At 40.7% G+C, this 27,617-nt stretch overlaps 4 protein-coding genes across 11 annotated transcripts; 3 read left to right on the forward strand and 1 right to left on the reverse strand.

The window, feature by feature from the left end:
* The first annotated feature begins 3,902 nt into the window (after positions 1-3,902).
* Positions 3,903-6,287, forward strand: LOC133400199 (gastrula zinc finger protein XlCGF8.2DB-like). Its single transcript, XM_061672622.1, has 2 exons — positions 3,903-4,063; positions 5,085-6,287. The coding sequence occupies exons 1-2, from the start codon at positions 3,982-3,984 to the stop codon at positions 6,158-6,160; spliced, it is 1,158 nt and encodes a 385-aa protein (XP_061528606.1). The 5' UTR covers positions 3,903-3,981; the 3' UTR covers positions 6,161-6,287.
* An 872-nt stretch (positions 6,288-7,159) lies between these two features.
* Positions 7,160-11,313, forward strand: LOC133400210 (gastrula zinc finger protein XlCGF52.1-like). The gene is made up of 2 exons (XM_061672637.1): positions 7,160-7,430; positions 8,956-11,313. The coding sequence occupies exons 1-2, from the start codon at positions 7,253-7,255 to the stop codon at positions 9,858-9,860; spliced, it is 1,083 nt and encodes a 360-aa protein (XP_061528621.1). The 5' UTR covers positions 7,160-7,252; the 3' UTR covers positions 9,861-11,313.
* Positions 11,314-13,396: 2,083 nt separating this feature from the next.
* LOC133400176 (gastrula zinc finger protein XlCGF57.1-like) lies at positions 13,397-19,965 on the forward strand. 4 transcript variants are annotated; one of them, XM_061672557.1, is made up of 4 exons: positions 13,397-13,537; positions 16,217-16,293; positions 16,700-16,915; positions 17,032-19,965. In XM_061672557.1, exons 1-4 carry the CDS (start codon positions 13,479-13,481, stop codon positions 18,168-18,170), a joined length of 1,491 nt encoding a protein of 496 aa, XP_061528541.1. In that variant the 5' UTR covers positions 13,397-13,478; the 3' UTR covers positions 18,171-19,965. The 4 variants fall into 4 exon arrangements, with proteins under 4 accessions (XP_061528541.1, XP_061528543.1, XP_061528539.1 ...); XM_061672555.1 differs by lacking the exon at positions 13,397-13,537 and adding an exon at positions 15,903-16,109; XM_061672558.1 differs by lacking the exon at positions 13,397-13,537 and adding an exon at positions 15,904-16,132.
* A 607-nt stretch (positions 19,966-20,572) lies between these two features.
* LOC133400186 (zinc finger protein OZF-like) lies at positions 20,573-27,072 on the reverse strand. Of its 5 annotated transcripts, XR_009768307.1 has the most exons (4): positions 26,858-27,072; positions 25,284-25,643; positions 23,223-23,410; positions 22,458-22,548 (listed from the first exon to the last, which is right to left on the reverse strand). XR_009768307.1 is itself a non-coding variant. In XM_061672595.1 (3 exons), the coding sequence occupies exons 1-3, from the start codon at positions 27,000-27,002 to the stop codon at positions 22,205-22,207; spliced, it is 849 nt and encodes a 282-aa protein (XP_061528579.1). In that variant the 5' UTR covers positions 27,003-27,072; the 3' UTR covers positions 20,573-22,204. The 5 variants fall into 5 exon arrangements, 4 of the variants coding, with proteins under 4 accessions (XP_061528579.1, XP_061528581.1, XP_061528578.1 ...); XM_061672595.1 differs by lacking the exon at positions 23,223-23,410 and having other exon boundaries at positions 20,573-22,548; XM_061672597.1 differs by lacking the exon at positions 22,458-22,548 and having other exon boundaries at positions 22,898-23,410.
* Between the last annotated feature and the right edge of the window lie 545 nt (positions 27,073-27,617).

Below are 27,617 nucleotides of genomic sequence, written 5' to 3' on the forward strand. Positions count from 1 at the left end.
ATAAAATAAAATTTAAAAAAAAAAAAAGATTATTTTATCCCGACTTCTCGCGGGAATTTTGATGTATTAACTGATTTACTCCCCAAAATCCCTGTTAATGTAAAACTGTGGAATTTTGCCTTTCCGAGTGACTGAATAAGAATCTTTCCCTGGGTGCAAATGCGCTGCAAACGGCCTGATGCTGCAAATCCAGGAATGACACAAAACAGAGAAATGCTGCACATTCACGTTGCACAACGGACGTCTGCTAAATCACTAGGAGGCACCACCTCCGGGACGGATCCGTCCTGTGAGACCACGGGGGCGTTCACAGATACTAGATACGCCAGCGCCCTGTGGAAGCCCGACTAACCGATGTGACTCCGTGGCGGCCATGTTGAGGAGGTCATCGTTCCAATAGAAGGCAGTGTATGGAGACGGAAATTAGCCGTAACTTGCTCATTTCTCAACCAATTTCCATGAGGATTCCTATTTTGTCAACGCCATAGAACCTTTGATGAAAAACAAAAATAAAATAAAGTAACTATATGTGAAATGGACTCCAAGTTCCCCTGTTGTAATTGTACGGCCTTCAACCATATGCAGCACAATGTGCCATCATCTTTGGTCTTTTGGTTTTCTCGCCGTCCACGCACGTGGAATGCGCTGACGACTTTGACCTCCCTACTTTCGCTTCACCGTCCTGGCTGACCTCAAAATGCGCCTGTGGTAGCTATCTATTCATACCTGTGGTGCCTCTGGTCCGTCCAGGAGGTCACGCCCCCTAGTGTCCTGGCGGACTAAAGTTGCGTGGCCTAAACTTGCCGCATTTCTCTCGCAGTTATTTTGGGATTTGTGTGTGCGTTGTTGTTTGCGGCATTTTTCTTTTGCAGTTGTTTTCTGTGATTGCAGCCTTTTATCTTTTAGCGTTTTTCTTTTCCAGTTGTTTTATGTGCTCGTGTGCTTTTTGTCTTGCGTCATTCCTGCTATGCATCTTATGGCCGTTTGCAGCGCATTTGGCCCTGTGGGCTACCATATAATCTCGCATGCTCAACTGTTTGTGGCTGGTTGCAATGTGTGCAGTTTCCCATTGTGTGCTTGCCTACTTTGTGTAATGTGTGCTTGAGACCAGTATGACCTATTCTCAGTCGCGTTAAAATATTTTCTAACCCTAAGCCAAACCCTTTCATCCCATCACCCACACTTTTTGAATGGAATTATGGAAATAAATAAACTTTTCCATGATATTCAAATGTTTGGGAAAGGGTCAGTACATAACACCCTCAATTTCAAGTTTCAGCCTCATCACTTGATCTGATACTCTTTTCAACTCCAAGACTTTCTGAGCTAACTCTTTTTCTTTAAAATAACCCCGACTCCATTTCTCTTCCCATCTACACCATGGTCAAATAATTTAAACCCTGCCCCTAAACTTGTACCCTTACTGTCTTTCCACCTGGTCTCCTGGACACACAATGCATCAACCTTTCTCCTAATCATCATGTCAACCAACTCCCAAGATTTTCCTGTCATAGTCCCAACATTCAAAGTCCCCACATTCGGTTCTAGGCTCTGTGCTTTCCTCTTCTCTTTCTGCCGAAGAACCCGCTTTCCACCTCCTCCATCTTCAACCCACAGTAGCTGCATTTCCACCGGCACCCTCCAGGTTGTTAACACGGGCCACGACCGATCCGGCATGGAATTCTTTAGATGAACGCTCATATTTTTTTGGCAAAGTTTTACGCCCGATGCCTTTCCCGACACAACCCTCTGCATTTATCCGGGCTTGAGACCGGCCTACAGGTTGCACTGGCTTGTGCCCCGTAGGGCTGCATCACATCCAAAAATCCAAATGTCTAAAATGAACCCCATTTCATTTTATTTTATTTTTTATTGAAGTGGATATTTAGTTTAGATCTCTTAATATGATAACTAACCAGAAATGTAGGTCAAGAATTGATATCCATGACATATCGTTTTGAAAGTACCATATTTTGATGAATTTAATGTGACTCTAATTTCTTTTTTTTCCCTACTAAAACTGAGAAGTAAATGGTGATTTCTTCACAGTATTTCGGGCGTTTTATGAGCTGGAAACCCAAATTATGTAAAAATGAACAAATCGATACTAGCAATTGTTTAAACTGTGGGCCCTGAATCTATAATCTATGAAAGTTAAATTTTTTGAATGGAATTATGGAAATTCCATGATATTCTAATTTTTTTTTGGAAAGGGTCTGTATAATACATAATGACATCCATTGTCCAAAGTTGATCTAATTGCATTAAAATGTTTTCTTGGTTGCATCGATATCAGACCTCCTCCTTAATTTCATTCTTACATTCATCTGTTGTCTTCTGAATCGGTGGCATTGCCCCAGTTACATTTGATTTATTTTATCCAATTTATAATATAAAATCCTTTTTTTTTGGGAGTGAGAAATATTACCTTTGTTTTCTCAACAACAAAAAATGAAATCATCGTTCTTAAGAGCACTCCTCTACCTAGTTCATATTCCCGAATTTCTTTACAATGAAATCCAGATTATTCCCTCCCTTCCAAATTGCTCCATGCTCAGCCAAAACTGACACAAACGAATTTCAGTCTCCACATCCCACTTATTTTTCTTTGACGTGGTTTAGCAGCAGTGGCAAATTGTAGGAGTGCATTTAATTCCACCACCATTTGTTCTGGAACAATAACTGCTAAGGCTGACAGAATTAGGCAGTTTCTGTTTTTAGGATATCGGTAAGCACCAATGCAATGAGAAGTTCTAGTCTCAAGAGAACGTTAGTCCTGAAAGAATGTTCTAGTCCACAGTGAAGTGTCTAGTCAAGAGAGAGAAGGTACCAGTTCCAAGAGAAGACTTTAGTCCCGAGAGAAGGAAGAACACTGTTTCTGTGATAATATGGAAATATTGATAGTAAAAATGTAATCTGTCTACGATAACCAGATTCTGTAATGCAGATACGACGTGGGATCTCTGCGTAAAGAGTTTACATTGATTTGATTTTGGATACATTTGAGTATTGACCACAGCTCACGATGAGAAAAGAGGAAAGAAAATTGTTGCAAAGAGGGTCAGAATCCAAACGGACTTTATAGCGAACAATAAGACGTACATGAAAAATGACGGTAGATGTATGTTTTATACTGATTTTGAACCCTTTATACACTTGATGTTCACATTTTGAGAACATAGGTTGTATTTGGACAATGACAATTTTATAAACACACACACACACACACACAGCAGCCCATCACTTTCGAGGTAATACGTATATACATTTTGCTTGAGATTAACTTGAGCCGCCATAGTCCTAACGAGTGGAAGTCCATGGCCTAAACACCTTTTCTCCCTCTGTTGTGTGTCCACGTGTGTGACCTATGAGCATAGTGTAAGGTTTTTCTCCTGTGTGTATTCTCATGTGTATGACCATGTTTAGCATCTGAGTGAATTTTTGACCACAAAATGAACAATAATTTTTTTTTTCCCCCTGTGTGCGTTCTCATGTGTTTTACCATGTTTGGCTTTTGTGTAAATCTTTTACGACAAAACAAGCAACTGAAGGGATTTTCTCTTGTGCAACTCCACATGTTGCTTTCGGAAGAATGATTTACCACATGTTGGACAACGAAAGCCTTTATCGCAAACAAGCACCTTTGTTGTTTTTTCAAAATAAATGTGGAAAGTCAGACATTCAGATTCTCCATATATACACAACGTACTTATTTTTTTCTCAGCTCCCATCTTGAGGTTTTTCAACAACCCCGCTAGATGGCAGCCTTGTCATACCTTGGGCGCTCACCTGCCGTAAAACTGCAATTGAAGAAGAAAAAGGCGACAGTTGGCGACAGTTGGGAACAGTTGGACACATTTGGCGTGGCTTGCAGGCGACACAAACAAGGAAGTGAAGGTGACGAGGTGAACTCGAGTACAAAACACATCCCTCTATCTGAAATAGTTGGAACAGGAGCTATTCTGACTCTTAAAAACAACAATGGCGTCATACGAGGAGAACGAGAGACAACAAAAACAAATGGAAGATGTTGGCAAAAATCACATCGTGATGTACAGCCAAGGTCTGTCCCCACTCGTCATTGACGTTTAACATTTTGATGAATTGACTTGAACAGTTGAAGGGGATTCTCAGTCAAGGGAGTAATATTCTTACTACAGTAACAGCAATACAATTAGGAGTAAAAGACTTTGCAAGTTTGTTCAGTCATGTAAGTAAAAGGTGTAAAAGTCTCCATCCACAACTTAAAAAAAAAAAAAAACAGCTATGCTTTCCTGAGTTTCCTCCCATACGCATTCTTTAAAATATTGATTTCTTTTAGCTTTATTTCCTGGTCGATCCAAACAGCGAGCAACACAAGTCACCCGATCGGAACTATGCCCCTGGTGTCACGTGACAAGTAGACTATAAAGTCGAAAAATGTCTGGAAGCCTAACTTTTTTTTTTTTATTGAAAAATTTGATCTACTGTGAACAAATGTTACCAAATATAGCAAAGTTGAGGGGATGCTAAGCTAAAGGGTTAAACTTCCCTGTCTCGCTATATTCACTTTCTTCCAGTCTGTGTTTCACAAATCAGAATCAGCTTTATTGGCCAAGTATTTTACAGGACACACGAGAAATTTGTCTCCAGTAGTTGGAGCCACTCTAGTATGACAACAAACAGCCAATATGACAAAATACACATTCAGGACATTTAAAAAAACATATGTATGGAGTATGGCGTGTCATTGAGCAATGTGAGTGTACCACTAGTGTGGTGATGCTGATATGAATGGAAATTGTGCAAATGATTCAAGGAATGAATGGTTTGACGTCTTTTACAACATACTTTTATTCTAGTTAAAAAGGCCCCACCGTGGTCAAACTGTGTTCGCCTTTCTCTTGTAGCTAATGGAACTAGCGGCTAACAAACAAACAAACTGCGTCAGACTATATTTGGGCTGTCCACCAATATGTCTGAAAGTTTACTACTCCATCAAACAGTGGCAGTTTTTTTTTTTTTTTTTTTTTTTTTTTAGACGAATATTTTTGACCCCACGGCAGTAGTTGTTGTAACACAACTGACTTGCTTTTTCCATGCAGGCGTCCAGCAGCGGATTGATTGTCAGGAAGAACTTCCCTCTCAGCTGCAGGGAGTGAGCTCCAGTTTGGAGCAAGGGAGTCCGCAGCCCACCCACGTTAAAAAAGAAGATGGAGATTCACAGCGTCCCCGTGTTAAAGAGGAAGAGGAGGAGGCTGACGTCAGCAAGTTTCCAATGACTGGGGTTTCTGTGGAGAGTAAAAAACTCGAGTGGTCACAGCTTTATCATCACGGCCCAAGTGGAGATCAATGTGGAGGACCACGACTAGACAACCTCTTAGCTCCACTGTCGGACAGTGACGACATGGAAGAACGTTTGAGAAGCAACGTAGACTGTCAGGGTGATGACAAACAGTTGAACTGCTCTGAAAAGGAGACAACTGGCAACAAGGAACCAACAAAAATGCAGAAAAAACGTTTTATCTGCTCAGTTTGTGGTATAACTTGTGCTAGTATGATCATTCACATGAGAACGCATACAGGAGAAAAACCCTTTAGGTGCTCATTTTGTGGTAAAAGGTTCACTGTTAAGCCAAACATGGTAACACACATGAGAACACACACAGGAGAAAAACCTTTTGGTTGCTCGTTTTGCGGTAAAACATTTACTTATAAGCATCATATGGTCAAACACATGAGAACACACACAGGAGAAAAACCCTTTTGTTGTACATTTTGTGGTAAAACATTCTCTCGAAAGGAACATGTGGAATCACACATGAGAACACACAGAGAAAAACCTTTCAGTTGTTCATTGTGTAGTAAAACATTCTCTGTTAAGCCATACATGGACGCACACATGAGAACACACACGGGAGAAAAACCTTTCGGTTGCTTAGTTTGCAGCAAAACATTCAATCACAAGCAAAATATGGTCGCACACTTGAAAACACACTCCAAAGAAAAACCCTTTAGTTGCTCAGCTTGTGGTAAACCATTTTCTCAAAAGCCATATATGGTATCACACATGAGAACACACACAGGAGAAAAACCTTTTAGTTGCTCGGTTTGTGGTGGAAGCTATGCTCGTAGGTCCAGTTTGACTGCACACATGAGGACACACAACAAGGAAAAATAAATGTTTTTCAGTAGTACCCTGCAATACAGTGGCATCTGAAGCAGACCAAGTTTTATTTTTAATACAATTTTATTCCACTGAGTAACTTTAAATGTTCTGTTTATCTGCACAGTGCACTACAAATCATTGTTGTCATCTAAAGCTGATTCATCAATTGCAATTGTGCATAACATTCCGACTGTGGTTTCAACTTTTTTTTTTTGTAAATCCAGTCTATTGCATTTGTTAAGTACAGCTCAGTTGTATTGAACTTTAAAGTACAACACATTTGCGTTTAATCGTTTAAAAATGTTTGTTTTTATTGAGGTCAATTTAACTTTTATGTGGACCACATTTTAATGGAATACTTAATTTTGCACATTTTTTTTTCATTTTCCTATATTTAAGGGCAGTGTTGATGTTCAAACTGCACAATGTTACAGTGGCCTAAAATAATATTTAATATACTTTTTAGGAATAAAACCTCTCGCGCCTACTACAGTGCTGTATTATAATGATTGTCATTATGGTAGTGCAGCCACGGCTCGATATTAACTTTCTTACCTTACCAGCCACTGCAGTTCCTGGTTTCCCAGAGTTCCTAGCCACTCCCCGTTTCCATTTTCACGAGCCACAATTTTGGCGGCACGGTGCCCGACTAGTTACCCCAGTTGTGAGGATCTCCGTCTCCGCCTGTGTGGAGTTTGCATGTTCTTCCCGCATCCCCCAAAAAACATGCATGGTAGGTTGATTGAATACTCTAAATTGCCCGTAGGTGTGGATGTGAGTACGAATGGTTGCTTGTCAAGATGTGCCCTGCGATTGGTTGGCGACCGGTTCAGGGTGTACCCCGCCTCCCGTCCGAAGATGGCTGGGATAGGCTCCAGCACGCCCGCGACCCTAGTGAGGATAACGCGGTACAGGAAATGGATGGATGGATGAATTGTTATTGCGAACATGATCCATGCCACACCAGTAGTTGGCGGTTATGTACCTAAACGTGACTTGCCACCATTTTACACCAACGAAGAAGAAAGGGTAGCCGTTAGCATAGCAGTTCGCATTAGGGCCAAAGTGCGACGGTCAAGCGTTGATCCTGTGCGCAACATCAAAATGTTGAAGGTGTTGATAAGGGAGCGACTCGCTGCGGCCGCCGACGAAATCTTCGGATTGTTCGAAAGAACGATAACGTCGTACGAGGAGCAACTTTGTCGAGCGAGAGAGGAGAGCGAGCGACATCGACGACAACTGGAAGCTGTTCACAAGACTCACACTGTGATATGTGGGGCAGGTCTGTTCACGAAACTTATGTTGAATGTTATTAGTATATATATAATGCAGAATTGTAGTCATCTAATAATGGCGTGGAAAATCGTTGATTGTCTCTGCATTGCCAAAAAGCGTGAGAGGAAAAAAAAAACGTAAGGCTAAACTTGACGTTTTTGTCAGATATCCTCAGCTCCGAACCTCAGTTAGGAACGTGGCTAAAAATTTCAGAGTGCCTGGATATCACAATAGACGATATCAATGGATAGAGGAGTGATGTATGAACAAAATCAGCCCAGTTTGTAAGAATTGAATAAGGATTAAGGAGTTTATGCCAATTTTTATGTTGCAAAGGGACCCAAAGTTTCTTGCCGAGAAAGCAATGTCAATCTTTTGGAAATTTGTGACCGAAACCTTGAAAAATGACCGTAAGTTACTCTTATTAGTTGAAAAGGAGATGTTTAAACAGGTTATTTTGCAAGCGCATAGTAAGAACTTCAAACTTCACAGAAAACAAGAAGAAGAATTCACGGATTTAAAGTTTTCTGTCGTGTACGAATCCTTTGAACGTGTGATTTTCAACAACAAAATCGAGGAACATTTTCATCTTTGACATTTTTCTTGGACACTCCAAATCCAACCAAGTGAAGCCATCTGAACCGTTAGTTACTTATCAATGAAGTCAACATAATCTTGCCCACGGACGTTCCAGACACCTTTTACCTTTCTTCATGAATCTGCCATTGCTGTGGGGATTCAGGCCGATGATCCTATGCTACCGAAAACATAATCACAGCAGGTGGCGGAGTATCCCCAATTTTAGCTGGATTTTACGTGAACTCTTTTAACGATGTTACGTAGGTACCGCGCATGCAATAAATCGCAGGTGTGGAAACACACGTGAATACATGCTCCTCATTCGCCATTGCAATTGCAGCACACCTTTTACTTAGACCTTCTTCCTGCCACCGGTGTGCAGGTGACAAAAGTTGGAGGTCATATATTACCAAACAGATGTCCTAGGCTATGCCGGTAAGACAATGTTGGGATTTAGCCAGCCAGTTATGTTTCGTTTATTCCCAAAAAGATTATCTATTGTCAAGCACTGAGTATGACATGATGAGAATGCCTGTATGTGTAAATATGATCTAATATGATCACTTAGGCTACCGGTTCATTTTAACTAGTGAGCAAAACAAGCAGATGGCAGCCATCTTGTTTTTCCAACCAGCCAATAAAGGACCTTGCCTTGCCGTCATCTGACGGGGTTCGTATTTACAACATCCATGGCGTCGTTCACAATATACAATTTTCCTAGTTTAAAGTCCCACTGTGGTGAAACATTGCTTTTCTCTTTTGATGTTCACTTTTCATTCTTTGTGGCTAATGCGATGAGCAGCTAACAAACAAACACGTCTGCGCTTAGGCTGACCAACAATATGTCTGAAAGTTACTTTACTTTGGAAAACACTTTGCCGCGTCCGACTTCACCATATGAGGTATTTCACTTGTGTGTGCTTAACTGTGTTTGCGTTGCTTGTGTCCTGCAGACCTTCAGCAGGTGCTTAGTGATCAGGGAGAACTTCCCGCTCGGCCGCATCCACAGCCCTCACATGTTAAAGTGGAAGAGAAGGCTCCACAGCCCATCCACATTAAAGAGGAAGAGGAGCATCCACAGGCCACTCAGGTTAAAGAGGCAAAGGAGGACCTAGCGCCCCTCCATGTTAAGGAGGAAGAGGAGGCTGACGTCAACAAGTTCCCACTGACAGGTGTCTCTGCTGAGAGTGACGACGACGAAGACAAAACGCTTCGGTCGTCGCAGCTTCATCGTCATAGTCCAAGTGGAGACCACTGTGGAGGACCACCACCAGGCAACCTCTTAGCTCCACTGTCAGACAGTGACGACATTGAAGAACCTTTGAGGAGCAACGCAGACTGTGAGGGTGACGACAAACGGTCAAAATGCTCTGAAAGTGAGACAACTTGGAAGATGAAAACTTCTCAAACACAAATGAGAACAGGCACACAAGACAACATTTTCAGTTGCTCATTATGTAGCAAGATATTTCGACAAAGGACAAATTTAGTTTCACACATGAGAACACATACAGGAGAGAAACCTTTTAGTTGCTCATTTTGTGGTCAAAGATTCACTCAAAAGACAAACATGGTCAAACACCTGAGAACACACACAGGAGAGAAACCCTTTAGTTGCTCAATTTGTTTAAAAAGATTCACTGTAAAGTCAACTATGGTAAAACACATGAGAACACACACAGGAGAGAAACCCTTTAGTTGCCCAACTTGTGGCCGAAAATTCTCTCATAGGGCAGCTATGGTAATTCACATTAGAACACACACAGGAGAAAAACCTTTTCATTGCACAACTTGTGGCCGAACATTTTCTCATAGGGCAGCTATGGTAAGACACATAAGAACACATATAGGCGAATAACCCTACAGTTGTGCAACTTGTGGTAAAATCTTCTTTCAAAAGCCCCACCACACACACACACAGATTTCGGGTACCGACCAGCCGTAAGAGGAGATTGGGGTTCTTCTTCGTACCTATCCTTTGAACCAGAAGCGTGAGTCACGTAGGTCACAGGTCATGAACTTCAAGTCTCACGCAAGTCCCAGGTCACTGTTGGAAAAAATCAAGCAAGTCAAGTCATTACTTGGCTTACGCAAGTCGCAAGTCAAGTCATACAATCTTGCTCTAGTCGCAACATATATTGGAGCGGGAGTAAAATGTGTTTTTCACAAATCATAACACGAAAAAAAAAAAGTATTCACACTTTATGAAAGTTAGATAAACAACTGAGATTAGGATTGGTTGAAATTGTTGCTCTGAATTGTTTTAAAGTTGTATTTCAAACTCAATTTAATTCAACTTTGTTTCTGAACAAACTCTGCTGTGTACTTTGCGGTGACAGCCTTGTAACTCCTACGGCTCCGAAGACAACACAATTGGGCAAAAGCCAAGACTGTTTTCTGTTGGTCAAATGTAACTAGGTGTGTATCTAATGGGCCAATAGAGAATGAAAGAGATTCATAATTAAGGGAATAATACATCACATAAAAATGTTGCCATCCTTAAAACAAAAAAAGTAATGCCAACAAAATCGGCATTTCTGGCAAAAGTGCCCCATACGACACTTTAAGCTAATGTCATTGTACTCGACATATAATGATTTACTTATCTTTCTTACAGCTAATGTCCTGTCTTTTGTTATCCTCTCTTCCTATATTATTTAGTTAGCTTTTCACTGTCTCTCCATTTTTGCTTTTTTCTGTCACTTCCTTTTCAAACTTTTTTTCTGTCCCACTGAAATTTTCAGTAAATATCCATCAGCTTAAAAACTCCACGGTGGCACAGTAAAACTGTTCCAGCATTAAAAGGATACATATCCTCCTTTCTGTTTGAAAAAAACAACAAAAACAACTGTATATTCCTCCTGTGTCATCTACTTTAATTAAATCACTCAGTCGCATTTATTAATTTGGAAGCACTGACTATGATTCTGTAATTCTTTATGAATGATGTCGTGTTACTACCAATGTTTGCAGTAGAGATTCCACTACATGGCGTGGCCCTTCTATAATCAATCAATCAATAAATAAAGATAAATAATCCAAAACAAATAATAACACGCCAATGTCACAAGTGACATTTTCATGAAATAACATTGAAGGCATTGAAATGGGCACTTTCAAAAACAAGTGGTTTCTAAACACGTACGACGCCCGAGCTGAGCGGAGCTGCCACAAGGCTCGAAGGCGGAAGTGACGCAAAAACTCCCTTGTCCGTTGGCGGGCGCTCAAACAGTAACAATTCAGCTGCACACTCAATCAGTTAAAATCCCAAAGGGTACGTAGGGAGAATGATCATCCTTCATTTTCTTTCTTTCTTTCTTTCTTTCTTTTTTTTTTTTTTTTTTTTTTTGCACTACGTTTGGAAGTGAACCCGATCAAACTCTTAAATTCCAGAGAATACTTTATACGGAATCAATACTCTAAGATAATAAGTAAAACTGCATGAATCATTTTTAAACCAGTACATTAAAAAATATTTTAAAAAAAATAAATATTAAAATTAAAAAATATTAAAATAAAATATTAAAAAATAGGCTAACAATGTGCAAAATCCAACAAAAATAAGAGAAACGATTTTGTTATTTGACAGCATCAGGCATTTAGTTGTATGCTCTTGAACTTATGAACATACTGCACTCTCAAAAACAAGTTTATAAGCACGTACGAATTTCAAAACGGAATTCAGTGTCTGAAATGACTAGATAGCTTTCATTTCCAGTCAGACAGCCCTGTTTAAGTCATTTGTTGAACGAGTCTCTTCTTTGGTTTGCTTTGCTTTGAAGTTGGGAAAGAATAAGAAAGCACTTAAACTTCATTGTCTTCATGATAGATTTAATTGAAATGTATGCTTCCCTCTTGTGTTTGTGTGTATTTTCTGGTATCTACTGTAAAGTTCACCATATGGCTCATGATGTAGTTTGAGTGATATTTAATGGAAATGCCTTACGTTGTTTAGATTAGTTCTTTCAATTAATAAATGAATGACCCCCCCCCCCCCCCCCCCCCCTCAACTGGAAGTCATTTGACTCGAATCTCCCATTTCTGCTTTAACTATTATTAATTTCCATTAAAAGTGTTGTGAGGCGATGGAGATGCTGTAGGACGGCCTGAACCTGGTTGCAAAAATAACATGCTCATTAAACAATACAATATATGTTTATCACAGATAAATCTTGCCACATCTTTCCACAGTTTCATAGGTGAGCTCCCAAGTCCAGAAAAGATGTGATACAGACAGTTTCAGGACAAACAGAGCAAAACGGACACTTCTTATCAATATCAGCTCTAAATCTTTTAATGAAACGCTTTACAGGATAAATGTGTAGAATTTGAAAGGAAACCTCTGCATAAAGAAGTAAGATTGCCTTCGTGGTTTGTTTCTCGAGTTGAAGCGCCTCGGATTTGGCCGCAAGGTGGCAGCCGTGCGTTGTCGTCGAGCTCACCTGCCGTAAAAGCAACGCCGAAGAAGAAATTGGCGGGGCTTCAATGCGACGCAAAAGTGACGCGACAGCGAGGCGAAAAAAAGGTCAAAACGTTGGTACGGGATAATAACATAATCTGATTGTTGGACAAAAACAATGACTTCGGACGAGGAGAGCGAGCGACAACGAATAAATCTGGAAGCTGATGCCAAGAATCACATCGTGTTGTACATTAAAGGTCCGTCCACTTGTCTCTTATACTTTGATCATTTTCGCGCATGAATGAAGTACATGGACTGTCACTAAGGGGATTATTGTTTTTCATAGTGAAATAACAGCAGCACAAATAGACAATAAAAGACAATGTATGTGAATAAGTGGTTTTGAAAGTCATTCTGTAACTTTTAACCTCACAAAGACCTTCCACAACAAATGCGTTTTTAATTACCGACTTCTTTTTTTTTTTTTAAGCGTGTAGCATGAATTTAGTTCCTCGTTGGACCAAAGAGCAAGCAAAACAAACGTATGGCAGCCATCTGGGATTTCCCAGCCATACGGAACAAAAACAAAAAATGTATGGCAGTAGTTATAGTAACATAATGGACTTGCTCATGTCCTCCAGGCACCCAGCATCTGATTGGTCATCAGGAAGAACTTCCATCCAAATCACACTGTTGGAGCTCCAGTTTGAAGCAAGAGGATCCACAGCACCCCGGGGTTAAAGTGGAAGAGGAGGACCAACATCCGCTCCACGTTAAAGAGGAAGATATTCCACATACCCCCCTCGTTGAAGAAGAAGAGGAGGACGCACAGAACCTCCACATTAAAGAGGAAGAGGAGGCGGTTGATGTCAGCAATTTGCCACTGACTGGTGTTTCTGTGAAGAGTGAAGACAACGGAGACGAACCACCCGAGTTGTCACAGTGTCGTCATCACAGTCTAAGTAGAGACCATTGTGGAGGACCACCACCAGACAACCTCTTAGCTCCACTGTCAGATTGTGACGACATGGAAGAACCTTTGAGGAGCGACACAGACTGTGAAGGCGATGACACATGGACAAAATGCTCTGGAAAGGAGACAACTCTTTGCAGCAAGGAAACTTCAGAAAAATGTAAAAAACGCGTTACCTGCTCAGTTTGTGGTACAAGTTTTGCTAAAAAACATATACTTAGACACATGAGAACACACACAGGTGAAAAACCCTATAGCTGCTCAACTTGTGGTAAAACATTCTCTCGTAAGGAACATTTGGAACCACACATGAGAATACACTCAGGAGAAAAACCCTTTAGTTGCACAATTTGTGGTAAAACATTCTCTCATAAGGAAACTATGGGAGCACACATGAGATCGCACATGAGAGAAAACCCCTTTTGTTGCTCGACTTGCAGTAAAACATTCTCTCATAAGGAAACAATGGTAACACACATGCAATCACACAGTGGAGAAAATCTCTTTTGTTGCACAACTTGTGGTAAAACATTTTCGCGAAAGTCAAACATGATAACACACACGAGAATGCACACGGGAGAAAAACCTTTTCATTGCTCATTGTGCGATAAAACATTCTCTCATAAGTCACACTTGGTATCACACGTGAAAATACACACAGGAGAAAAACCCTTTAGTTGTTCAGTATGCGGTAAAGCATTCTCTCGAAAGCAACATTTGGAATCACACACAAGAACACACACAGGAGAAAAACCCTTCAGATGCTTACTTTGTGGTGGAACCTACGCTCATAGGTCCAGTTTGACTGAACACATGTGGACACATCAGAAAGGGAAAGCAGGTGTTTTACAGTCGTCCCCCCGTAGTGCTGCGGCATCCAAAGTTAAAGAAAAAGGCGGAAGTTAGCGAAAGGGGCGAAGAGGCGTCGTAATTTCCAGTTGACAGTCTGTCATTTGAACTATAGTGGCACCTCGATTTACAAGTGACCTGACCTCAAGTTGTTCGAGATACGAGCCATCGCTCAGCCGTTTTATTTTGCGTTGTTGTTGTTGTTGTCTTGCGTTGCGGACAAAAATATGAGTATACGAGTATTAAGTAGGGCCAGCGAGCTTCACAACAATCAGGAGCCTTCTAGAACAATTAAAAATCACAGGGGTCCCACCCCTGAACGGGATTAAATGGTTATTTTTCAACTAGTTGTCAATCAAACATTCACGCTGTCAGGGGTGACTGTGGGGTCAACATTTTAGGATCAGTTTAGTGGTGCTGAGCTCCCGCTGAGGCAGGATAAATTTCACTGTTTTGTACATTTTAATGTAATTTCATTACTACATTTATGAAAGAGAAGCAACACTTTAGGAGAAAGTCTGCCAGTAAACCATCAAATCTGATAAAGGTTATTCAAATCTTGAGCCTCAGCTAAAGAGGTATGGATTTACAGTAGGAGGAAAAAGTATGTGAATAATGAGGAATTTCTTCAATTTCAGCATGAATTGGTCATAAAATGTGGTATGATCTTCATCTAAATCACAAGAATGAACCAACAGTCTGCTTAAACTAATACCACCCTGATTTAAAAAAAAAATTTAAAAAAAATTGTATAGCAATATAGTAATATATAAAAAAAACAGATTTTTTTTTTGGAGCCTGCTCACATGCATATATTTATTCTTTGTCCTCAGGAAAAAACAATTACTCTTATTATTGCAGCTTCCTGAGTTTCGAAGAGACTGTCTTCTTCGTGGTTTCATTATGTATTATACTGCTCCCTGGTGACCAAGGCGTGCGTACCGGAAGGAGAAGAACAATGCCTACTGAATTATTTAATTCTTTCCATTCTATTTAATTATGTTATTACTGCATGTTATTAGGCGGCACGGTGGACGACTGGTTAGCACATCTGCCTCACGGTTCTGAGGACCCGGGTTCAAATCCCGCCCTCGCCTGTGTGAAGTTTGCATGTTCTCCCCGTGCCTGTGTGGGTTTTCTCCGGGTACTTCGGTTTCCTCCTACATCCCAAAAACATGCATGGGAGGTTAATTGAAGACTCTAAATTGACCGTAGGTCTGAATGTGTGTGCGAATGGTTGTTTGTTTCTATGTGCCCTGCGATTGGCTGGCGACCAGTTCAGGGTGTACCCCGCCTCTCACCCAAAGATAGCTGGGATAGGCTGCAGTGAGGATAAGCGGTACGGAAAATGAATGAATGTATGTTATTCTAAAGTGCAATACTGTAGCATGCTGTTTTTCATATTTAAAAAAAACCATCACAAACATTTTTGGAACTGATTTCTGGCATTTTCTTTCATTTCGGCGGGGAAAGATGATTTGAGATGTAAAATACCAAAAAAAAAGAATAAAATAAAAATGAGATCTCGTGAATGATGGCAGGCGGCGAACCTTAACCATTTGGCCAAGGAGGTAATGATCTCAAATTCATTTAGCAACATAATGAACAAAGTCCCCTGAAGAACGTGATGATTGTACAGTTTTTGCATTGCATACATACGAGTGGCTCTGCTCGTAACAACATGCACACGTTTGTGGAAACAAGCGTGTTGATCGTGTTTGAGTTGAGTTCCACGTGAATAAAAAAAGCATCATGTGGACGTGTTGTGACGGGCAATGACGTGACGTCATCTTATATCGACGTCTCCGTCAAATGACGAAACCAACCTTAAACCACCATCGAAGAAGAAAAAGGCGGATGTTAGCGTGGCTTCGAGACCCCAGGTTAACGACGCGACGACCACCAGGTTCAATCGAGCCGAAAGAAACATTTAAAAAGTTGTAGTTGTTGGTAATGGAGCGACTAATAACATATTCCGACTGTTGAACAGAACAATGGCGTCCTCCGAACAGAAAGCGCGACAACGTAAACAACTGGAAGCTGTTGGAAAGAATCACATCGCTTTAGGTTTGTGGACTTTTTAACTCGTTTTCATTCATGCATAAAGTCAAATGTTTATTCATTAAAGTGAATAATATTCATAGTAAAATAACAGTAATATAAATAAGAAAGAAAGACGATGCATGTGGATAAGCGGGTTTGCTCACTCGTTATGTACTGTAAGTGCATTGGCCAAGACAGGCTAAAACAACTTTGCTCTCAAAAAAAAATCTTTTTACCACAACCACAGGTTTGCTCCGAACATACAGGAGGAGGGGCTGGTATTTATTAAAAGAAAAAAAAAAAAAAAATATATATATATATATTAGTGGTCTTTATTTTTTCCATCATACAATGACTATTATGTTGTTTTTGCTTGAAAACTTGTCGACTGTGTGGTAGAAGTTATAGTCACATTACCCGTGTCCTGCAGATGTCCAGAAGCTGATTGTTCTTCAGGGAAAGCATTCCCCCAAGTCGCAGGAGAGCAGTTTGGAGCAAGAGGCTCCAGAGCCCTTCCACATCGAAAAGGAAGATGAAGATCCACAGCTCCCACATGTTAAAGAGGAGGAGGAGGAGGAGGCTGACATCAGCAAGTTGCTATTGACTGCTGTCTATGTGAAGAGTGAAGATGACAAAGACAAACCACGCGAGTCATTTGGTTAACACTACTTTGACCGTTCTGACTTTATAACACACATCATAACGTCTCATATATTTGTCTCACGTGAGCGCAACTGTGTTCGTGTTGTTTGTGTCCTGTAGATGGTCAGCAGGAGGAGCTTCCACCTCAGTCGCAGTGGGGGAGCTCCAGTTTGCAGCAAGAGCATCCACGGCACCTCCACATTAAAGACGAAAAGGAGGACGCTGACATCAGTAAATTGCCACTGACTGATGTCACTGTGGAGACTGAAGACAAACAACTCAAGCTGTCACGACTTCATTTTCATAGTCCAAGTGGAGACCCCTGTGTTAGACCACCACCAGACAACTTCTTAGCTCCACTGTCAGACAGTGATGACATTGAAGAATCTTTGTCAAGCGACGTAGACTGTGAAGGTGATGACAAACAGTTGAAATGCTTTGAAAAGGAGACAACTCCTGGCAGCAAGGAAACTTCGCAAACATGTAGAAAATGTTTTCCCCACTCAGTTTGTGTCAAACATTTTGCTAAAAGACATCAGACTATTAGCTACATTAGAACACACAGAGGAGAAAAATCCTTTCCCTGTTCACTGTGTGGGAAAACATTCTCTCGAAAGGAACATTCGGACTCGCATATGAGAACACACACAGGAGAAAAACCCTTTTGTTGCTCAACGTGTGGTAAACGATTCTCTGTCAAGCCAAACATGTTATCACATATGAGAACACACACAGGAGAAAAGCCCTTTCGCTGCTCAATGTGTGATAAAACATTCTCTCATAAGGCACATGTGGCATCGCACATGAGAAAACACACAGGAGAAAAACCCTTCAGTTGCTCAACTTGTGGTAAAACATTCTCTCATAAGCCAAACATGGTCACACACATGAGAACACATACAGGAGAAAACCCCTTTTGTTGCAGAGTTTGTGGTAAAACATTCTCTCGGAAGGAACATGTGGCATCACACATGAGAACACATACAGGAGAACAACCATTTTCTTGCTCAATTTGTGGTAAAGGATTCACTTTAAAGCCGAACATGGTATCACACATGAGAATACATACAGGAGACAAACCCTTTTGTTGCTCAACTTGTGGCAAAACATTTTCTCGAAAGCCAAACATGGTAGCACACATGAGGCTACACACGGGAGAAAAACCTTTTTGTTGCTCATCTTGTGGTAAAACATTCTCTAGGAAGCCAAACATGGTAAAACACATGAGAATACACAAAGAAAAACTTCATTGCTCATAGTGTGATAAAACATTCTGTCGTAGGCCACACGTAAAACATAAGAACACGCACAGGTGATTAACTCTTTTGGCGAAGGTTATGCTCACAAGAGTTTCACTGCACATGTGGACACTAAAGGAGAATAAATGTTTTACAGTATTCTCTGCAATACTGCGGCATTTGAAACAGAGCACATATTGTTTTTATTGAGTTTTTTCCTGAAAAGTTGCAAATCCTTTATGCTCCCAAAATGTTTAAAATGGCCTTTAATAATAGTTATCCTGTAAATGAACCACACATTAGTATTGAAAAACAACAAAATATCACTTCAAACTCATCTTGTCTCAATCTTTTAGAAAAATGCACAAGTGGGGAAGGTGCTCTGTGACTTATGCTAACAACCCAGGCTAAACTTAGCACCCCCACCCCCACCCCCCCCCCCCCTCGACATACTGTACTTTTATAATTGTTTCCCAATATTCTTAATACTCAAATACACTTTTGACAACGGAAAATAACAAAAATAGTGTGGCGACAGAGAAGCCGTGCAATGTCTTTGCATTTTTTCTTTTGATAGATTTCCTGCACCTTCACCGTGGATTATATGATAATAACTTCCCAGTCATTTTCCACTACACTTTAGAGAATAAGAGTTCTGCTATTCGGTCAAATGCTTTCGGGCAGATGGGCAGCAGTTTCTTCAAATCACCAGCAACAAATTAGTACTTGTTAAGTGATATTGTTGTCTCATAAATAACTTATTGGTTTGAGGGAATAAATGTAATCAAATTACTTTTCCGGGTACAATAGCGTGTTATAATGCTTGTTACTCAAAATGGGGGTAATTTTGGAGGAACGTGTCACCGGTATCACCGTTAATTATGCATTCATCTTCCGTTCCATTTATCTTCACTAGGGTCGCGGGCGTGCTGGAGCCTATCCCAGCTATCTCCGGGGGAGAGGCGGGGTACACCCAGAACTGGTTGCCAGCCAATCGCAGGGCACATAGAAACAAACAACCATTCGCACTCACATTCACACCTACGGGCGATTTGGGGTCTTCAATTAACCTACCCTGCCTGCATGTTTTTGGGATGTGGGAGGAAACCGGAGAACAGGTTGAGTGCCTGTCTCCAACTTCTCCAGGGTCAGAGGTCATTACCAGTGGGAGATCAGCTCTTGGGTGCCAGGAGGATGAAAGAAAAGTGCAGTTTATCCTCACAGATTCTTCTGTGATCGAGCGGCAATTCACGCCACACTGGGATCGAGGATATGAGAAGATTAGTCGCCGACAGATGTCTCACAGCTACACGGGATCTTAATCTCGTGCCGCCCACGTCTCCTCATCGGCCAACCCACATGCAAACGCTTCTTGGTCAAGTAGGTCGACTTTACCTTATCAGAATAACAGGGTTGATGCAATAGATATTCTGAGGTGTGTACATTTAGCATAGCACAAATGACCTCAACCTCAACTGCTGTGGATCCAGCCTTCAGTATAACATACTCATTTCAACCTCCAGATTCCATTTGTCATAGTCCCTCCTCTCTTCCTTATGTTATCCTTATGTTAGTTGCTATAACAAGTCATCTTGTTTTGTGTTTGTTGAAAGAATGTACACGGTGTAACAAACCCCAGTATGTGGCAGCGTTTAAGATATGAGACTGAACACATTTTCGCTGCTTTTATTAAAACTGGGTGGTTCTCCAAAGTAAACTTCAACTGGAATATTGAAAGTTATGCTTTTGTTTATTAGACCAAAAGTAGAGTGCTGGCATTATGATCTCTGTCAATTCATCACGTTACCCAACAACTGACATACCATATTATTTTAAATAGAAATAAATGATGTGTGGAAAATTGTTTTTATTCTGCATTCAAGATACATTTGACAAGTCTATGATTTGTAATAAATATTTGTTTCAAAACACTCAACAAAACCAAAAGACATGCAGTAAAACTTAACATATCGGAACATATTCTGTAACTGGGAAACTCAAATATAAATCTTAAAGGGCCACACAGAAAATTTTCAATGAGGCAAAGGTCCACTTATTGAGGTCAGTTCGGCCACATATGACAACACTGTAATATTCATCCATCCATCCATTTTCTGAGCCGCTTCTCCTCACTAGGGTCGCGGGCGTGCTGGAGCCTATCCCGGCTGTCATCGGGCAGGAGGCGGGGGACACCCTGAACTGGTTGCCAGCCAATCGCAGGGCACATACAAACAAACAACCAGTCGCACTCACAGTCACACCTACGGGCAATTTAGAGTCTCCAATTAATGCATGTTTTTGGGATGTGGGAGGAAACCGGAGTGCCCGGAGAAAACCCACACAGGCACGGGGAGAACATGCAAACTCCACACAGGCGGGGCCGGGGATTGAACCCGGGTCCTCAGAACTGTGAGGCTGACGCTCTAACCAGTCGGCCACCGTGTAATATTCAAAACAACAATAAAAGTACAAACTAAAATAAATGTTAGCATTTTGACACAAATTGAAATAGTTGAATAAAACTGAGGAGGTGGGCGGTTTGCTACATTTTCGTTGTCATTTCCTCTTTTTGTTTACCTTTAAACATTGTGTCCATCATTTCATCCATCCATCCATTTTTTACACCGCTCATCTTCACCAGGGTCACAAGTGTGCTGGCGCCTTCCACTGGTGACTTCGGCCGAGAGATGGGGTACATGCGCCCTTGACTGGTCGCCAGCCAAGCTCAGGGCATACACGCAGACAAACATTGACAAACTTATTGATCAGACTCCATTATTGATTCTCTTATGAAACTCATTGGGTGAGGGAATGAAATAACACAAATGAGGAATGATATCATTTGACATTATTACATACATCATGATATGATAATGTTTCTGCAAAGATCTATGCAATATGGAGAAGATTTTACAGCCTATACAGGTCGTTTTATATTGCGATAACACTTCTGATATAATACATTTGCTTAAATTGCTTGCTAAAGGGTCGTGGGAGTGCTCAAGCCTATCTCAGCTATCATCGGGCAGGAGGCGGGGTACACCCTGAACTGGTTGCCAGCCAATCGCAGGGCACAAACAAACAACCATTCGCACTCACATTGACACCTACGGGCAATTTAGTCTTCAATCAACCTACCATGCGTGTTTTTGGGATGCGGGAGGAAACCGGAGTGCCCGGAGAAAACCCACGCAGGCACGGGGAGAACATGCAAACTCCACACAGGCGGGGCCGGGGATTGAACCCCGGTCCTCAGAACTGTGAGGCTGACGCTCTAACCAGTCGGTCACCGTGCCGCCTCAAGTAGTCATTTGAGCGTGATTTCCATCACAAACTGAACTAAAGTGGGCTTCTCGTGTGTTGTCTCATGTCTGAAAGCATGTTTAGTTTTCGAGAGAATGTTTGACCACAAGCTGAGCAACGAAAGGGATTTTCTCCCGTGTGTATTCTCATATGTAATATCACGTGCGAATTATGAGAGAATGTTTTATCACACAATGAGCAACAAAAGGGTCTTTCTCCTGTGTGTATTCTCATGTGTAATACCAAATGCGATTTATGATTAGAATGTTTTAGCACACAATGAGCAACTGAAAGGTTTTTCTCCTGTGTGTATTCTCATGTGCTTTTCCATGTTTGGCTTGAGAGTGAATCTTTTACTACAAATGGAACAACAAAAAGGGTTTTCTCCACTGTGTGATCTCATGTGTGTTATCATGGTCTCTTTATGAGACAATGCTTTACCACAAGTTGAGCAACTAAAGGGTTTTTCTCATGTTTTTCCAAACATTTTTTTTTAGACAATGTTGCACTGCAAACTGAGCAACTAAAGGAGTTTTCAGTTGAGCGTGTTCTTGTGTGTCCAATAGAATGTGTTATTTTTACAAAGCTTTTAACACAAACTGAGCACGTTAAACATTTTTGGAACGCTTGCGAAGTTTCCTGATTGCCAAATGCTGCCTCCTTTCTCGAGCATTTTGACTGTTTGTCGTCACCTTCACAGTCTGCTTCGTTGTTCAAAGGTTCTTCCATGTCGTCACTGTCTGACAGTGGAGCTAAGAGCTTGTGTGGTGGTGCTCCTCCACAATGGTCTCCAATTGGACCGTGAGAATGAAGCTGTGTCCACTTGGGTGGTTTGTCTTCGTCGTCTTCACTAAAACAACAGTCAGTGGCAACATGCTGATGTCAGGCTCCTCCTCCTCCCCCTTTACGTAAAGGGACTGTGGATCCTCTTCATCTTTAATGTGTGGGGGTTGTAGATCCTCCTCTTCCTCCTTCAACTGGAGGGGATGTGGCTCTTTCTCTTCCTCTTTGATTTGGGGGGGCTGTGGCTGCTCTTGCTCCAAACTGGAGCTCACCCCTTCCAGCTCTTTCTCATGACCTATCAGCTGCTGGACATCTGCAAGACACAAGCAAGGTGAACATAGTTTGACCACAGTGGGACCAATTAAAACCATAAAAAAAAGTATATCGTAAAAGCAAGTTACTATATATATAGGTGATTTTTAAAAGTCGGTATTGTTTTTCACTCTGGATAGTAAAATGTACTGAAGAGACCTGCGTTGTTGCTGTTCCTTAGAGTGATGTTTCTAGACTTTTAGGATTTCCAACGCACTTAGGGCAAGTGAATGCAGCCCAACGAGAGGCGCAGACGTGCCACCTGTAATTTTAAAAAGCTAAACGGTGAGTTGAATGACTCAACCAGCAGACGTTGCAGTGCAATCGAAGGTCACGTAATTAAAGCCATATGAAGAGACAAGTAGACACGTAATGACTGCAAACCCGCATATCCATTGTCTTTTATTCCAAAATGTACGACTGTTATTTTACCATTCATATCAATCCCTTAACTTATTTTCAATAATGAACATTTTATAAGTCAAAGACCAGTGCACATGTGGACAGATCTTGGAAGTACAACACAATGTGATTCATGCCGACAGCTTCAAGTTGTTTTCGTTGTCGCTCGTTCAACTCGTACGACGCCGTCGTTGTGTTGGAAAGTTAAAATATATTATAAGTCGTTCCCACACCAACTAATACAATTTCATGATGTTTTTTTTTCTCTCTCACATGATGTCACCTGGTCGTCTTCTTTCTCCGTTTTTGTGCCGCCTCGAAGCCACGCTATCTTCCGGCTTTTTCGTCTTCAATGGTGGTTTTACGGCAGGTCAGCACGTGAGCATCCAAGGTAATGCACGGCTGCCATCTTGCGGCGGTATTGCCACCCAGTCAAAGTTTTTCTTCACTTGCTATATTTTCTGTGTAGCACAAAAACTTTTATACTTACTTTTTAATCATTGTATTATTAACTGTATTGATTATGTTAACATAAAGAAATACATAAGTTCAATATATACTACTGTTTTTTTTTCTTAAGTGTATCAATAATTTTTCATTCACCAACGGCTTGGAGGTTATTTCTAAAAAGGGAAACTGAAGCCAAGCACAGTTGAAAACATATTGAATAGTCTCCACTACCCCAGCCTTTAGAAACACAATCAATCGTCTTTTGAAAACAATAAAACAACTTTAACAATAAACCTTTCATGTTCTATTGATTTGTTTATTTCATATCATACATTACCCACACATGAATTGAAAACAGATGAATGTACGTTGAAAGTAGGGCCGCACGATTATGGGCAAAATAATAATCACAATTATTTTGTTCAATATTGTAATTGCGATTTTTCATCCCAATTATTCCTCATGCTAGGGAAAAGCTGTATTTTGATTGCACTACTTTTCAACAAACAATATGTAACAGTGTTCAGTTCAAAAAGATTTTTTTAAATGAGAATAAATTATAATGAAAGACGTGAAAGACAAAAAAAATCTATTTTAGCAAGGGCTAACTGAATAAATGTGCTATTACAAAGTGCAATCACGAATTTCAACTTAACGGACGCAAATACAGTTAACGCTTAAAACGCAATAGAATTAGGCTGTAAGCAACGACTTTTCATTTGAAAATCCCTCTCAAATGAAGCACTTTTCATATGCAGCAGTGTCCTCATTTTAAATGTAAAAATATCACAGTCGATTAGGCTCATTTCATCAGTGGCAGCCAAAATCACGATCATGATTAAAATTCAATGACTTGTGCAGCCCTAGTTGAGAGCATGTTTAAGTAACTGACATCGTGACTGAGAGCCTTGGAGGTTTATGTTACCGGGGGCAGACCGTGGTGAAGTCTGGACTGGCAACAAGGGTTGCTTGCGACTCGCACAGGAAAGAAAGCATTGTGCAATCACTTTATACGTTCGCTAACTCTGTGGACCAAAAGGGAGAGGCCACAAGGTCGGCGTGTTACTCATGCGTGAAGCCATTTGTTTGGAACAAATCGCATTCAATTCAGGCGGGACGATTACGAAAATTGGGATTCGGGATACGATTTTTCAAGTGAATCACAATTGCTCCTCATTTGTCCGTAGTTCCGCTTGGAAGAAAATGTTTTTTTTATGACACAATGAGCAACCAAAGGCGTTTTGTCATGTGTGTGTCTTCTCATGTGTGATTCCAAATAATCCTTTCGAGAAAATGTTTTACCACAAGTTGAGCAACAAAAGGGTTTTTCTCCTGTGTGTGTTCTCATGTGTCTTACCATACTTGGCTTCTGAGTGAATGTTTTACAACATATTGAGCAACTAAAGGGTTTTTCTCCTATGTGTATTCTCATGTGTAATACTAAGTTTGATTTACGAGAGAATGTTTTACGACAAGTTGAACAACCAAAGGGTTTTTCTCCAGTGTGCGTTCTCATGTGCGATTCCATATAATCCTTTCGAGAAAATGTTTGACCGCAAACTGAGCAACGAAAGGGTTTTTCTCCAGTGTGCGTTCTCATGTGTGATTCCACATGTTCCTTTCGAGAGAATGTTTTACCACAAGCTGAACACCGAAAAGGGTTTTCGCCAGTGTATGACCTCATATGTGTTACCATAGTTTCCTTATGAGCGAAGGTTTGACTACAACTTGAGCAACTAAAATTGTTTTTTCCTGTGTGTGTTCTCATGTGTCCAATAGCATTTCGTTTTCGAATAAAGCTTTTAAAGCAAACTGAGCGGGCTAAACTTTTTTTATGCGTTTGTGAAGTTTCCTTTTTGGACCTTTGCAGCCGTTTGTTGTCACCTTTACAGTCTTTGTCACTCCTCCAAGGTTCTTCCATGTCGTCGCTGTCCGACAGTGGAGCAAATATGTTTTCTGGTGGTGGTCCCCCACAGTGGTTTCCACATGCACTGGGACGATGACGTTGTGACCCTTCGGGTGGTCTCGGTTCATCTTTGTCTTTTTCACTCTTCACGGAGACACCAGTAGGTAGCAACATGCTGTTGTCAGCCTCCTCCTCTTCCTCTTTCACGTGGGGGGGCTGTGGAGCTTTGTCTTCCTCTTTGATTTGGAGGTGCTGTGGTTCCTCTTGCTCCAAAATGTATGTCCCCGCCTGCGGCGGAGCGGGAAGTTCTTCCTTACAACCAATCAGCTGCTGGACTTCTGTAAGACACAAAGAAGTCAGTTCTGTTATTATAACTACTGCCATACAGTCAACAACTTTTCTAGAAAAACAACATCGTCATTATGCGATGGTGGAGTAAACTTTAAGACATATTGGTGGACAGCCTAAGTACAGAGTCAGAGAAGGTTTGTTTGTTTGTTAGCTGCTCGTCCCATTGGCTACGAAGAAATGGAAAAAGAACATGGAGAGAGAAAGGTGAACATAGTTTGACCACAGTGGGACCAATGTTCTGTGAAATGACTGGCTAGTCTAGTGCTTTCCAAACATTTTACCCAAATACCATCTCAAAAATAAGCACGTAAATTCTAAGGACCACTAGAATGACCAACATTAAAATACAGTAGCGTCTATACTATACTACTACAATACTATAATTACTATATTATTATCAGCCTCTGAAAGGTGTTTTGTTTTGAAAATCAGGTGCACCAGCCGATGCCGCTGTACACACCTTGGTCTCGTGAGACAAAATGTAAAAAGGTAAGCTCTTTAACCAGCAAAAATGGGTAAAAAAAAAAAAAAAACGTATTTGTCTTGGAGTCTTGTTTCCATTTCTAACATTCTCTCTCAAACACGACTCACCATTTTTAATCATGAGTTTTTTGTTTCTATGCAAGTCCGTCAAAATATTGCTTTCCATGAAACCCGTCGATGGCACACAAAAGCCCGAGGACCGCTGCATTGCATGACGAACTTCAAGAGATGTGAATGCACCTTGTTGTCTACACGGTTTAATTAAACGTAATATAAAACAGATTTTTTAAAATTTGATTTGATTTATATTTACTTTATTTTGTCTTTATTTGCATATGTGTAATTTGAGTTTTCCAAAAGTGTGTCAAATGAATCAAGTGCCGTTGTTACTATGATACTTTGATTACGTTACTGTAAACGGATAACCTATTGTCGTAACTGTATCGGTATACATTGTTGAAAGAGACACTTCTTACAATTGTAACAATACAAAGAAATAAACCCACGCTAAACAAGCTTGAAGATGTCAATATTTTTGAAACATGTGGATAGAGGGAAGGCATGTTTGATGAATATAGATATTTAAAGCACTCGTGGAACGTCTTTGAAAGGTTTCAATTGCGTTCATGACTGGAAACCCGTGTCGCCATTGTCTTCTGTTCCTAACTGTATAACTGTTATTTACCTATCAATATTAATCCATTTAAAAGTCAAATACCAGTGCACGTGGACAGACCTTGGATGTACAACACGATGTGCTTCTTGCCAACAGCTTCCAGTTGTTTTCGTTGTCGCTCGTTTTCCTCGTACGACGCCATTGTTGTGTTGAAAAGATAAAATATGTTATAAGTCGCTAGAACCATTTACTTCAACCTCTTGGTGTTTTTTCACAGGATTTCAACTGGACTTCGTCGTCTTGTTTCTACGTTTTTGTGCCACTTCCGGCTTTTTCGTCTTGGAAGGTGGTTTTACGGCAGGTGAACATCAACAGTAATGCACTGCTGCCATCTTGCGGCGGTATTGACGACGTTTCAAGATTTATTGTTATTGTTTTCAACGAAATTGCCGAATCTGAAGGGATTTTCTTGACCTGAAAGTGATTTTGTGGCGTTTCCCTTAGGAATATTAATTAGTTAAAAACCATTCTGGGATTTGGGCCGTTTTTATAAATAGAAAATATTTGATCACAATTAACGTTTTTGTTCACTTGCTATATAACGGTAGTATAAATACAGCAAATATGCGGTATTCTCTTTCACAGTTAAAATTTACATTCAGTCAAAGATGAGTTGTATTATATTAATACATTTGTTTACATTACAGAAATGTATTAATTTTATTACACCTTTCTATGGGATAAATGTATTGCATCAAGTTCTATGCAAAATGTATATACTTTTTTAGTTGTTTGCTCTGTTCACTACCTTAATGGATTAAAAGGAAAGGTCAAATTTCATGAACAGGCATGTATGCATACA

The sequence above is a fragment of the Phycodurus eques genome, chromosome 3 (genome assembly GCF_024500275.1).
Source record: "Phycodurus eques isolate BA_2022a chromosome 3, UOR_Pequ_1.1, whole genome shotgun sequence".
NCBI lineage: Eukaryota > Metazoa > Chordata > Actinopteri > Syngnathiformes > Syngnathidae > Phycodurus > Phycodurus eques.

Bases quoted from the DNA above. Each gene is read 5' to 3' on its own strand.
- LOC133400199 (XM_061672622.1), top strand. From the start codon at position 3,982: ATGGCGTCATACGAGGAGAACGAGAGACAACAAAAACAAATGGAAGAT. The intron at 4,064-5,084 runs GTCTGTCCCCAC...TTTTCCATGCAG, and splicing joins CATCGTGATGTACAGCCAAG to GCGTCCAGCAGCGGATTGAT.
- LOC133400186 (XM_061672593.1), bottom strand. From the start codon at position 27,002: ATGGTTCTAGCGACTTATAACATATTTTATCTTTTCAACACAACAATG. The intron at 25,644-26,857 runs GTATTTGACTTT...TGTGTCTTACAG, and splicing joins AGGTCTGTCCACGTGCACTG to AAGTCCAGCAGCTGATTGGT.
- LOC133400210 (XM_061672637.1), top strand. From the start codon at position 7,253: ATGTTGAAGGTGTTGATAAGGGAGCGACTCGCTGCGGCCGCCGACGAA. The intron at 7,431-8,955 runs GTCTGTTCACGA...TGTGTCCTGCAG, and splicing joins CACTGTGATATGTGGGGCAG to ACCTTCAGCAGGTGCTTAGT.
- LOC133400176 (XM_061672555.1), top strand. From the start codon at position 16,039: ATGACGAAACCAACCTTAAACCACCATCGAAGAAGAAAAAGGCGGATG. The intron at 16,294-16,699 runs GTTTGTGGACTT...CGTGTCCTGCAG, and splicing joins AAAGAATCACATCGCTTTAG to ATGTCCAGAAGCTGATTGTT. The intron at 16,916-17,031 runs GCGAGTCATTTG...TGTGTCCTGTAG, and splicing joins AGATGACAAAGACAAACCAC to ATGGTCAGCAGGAGGAGCTT.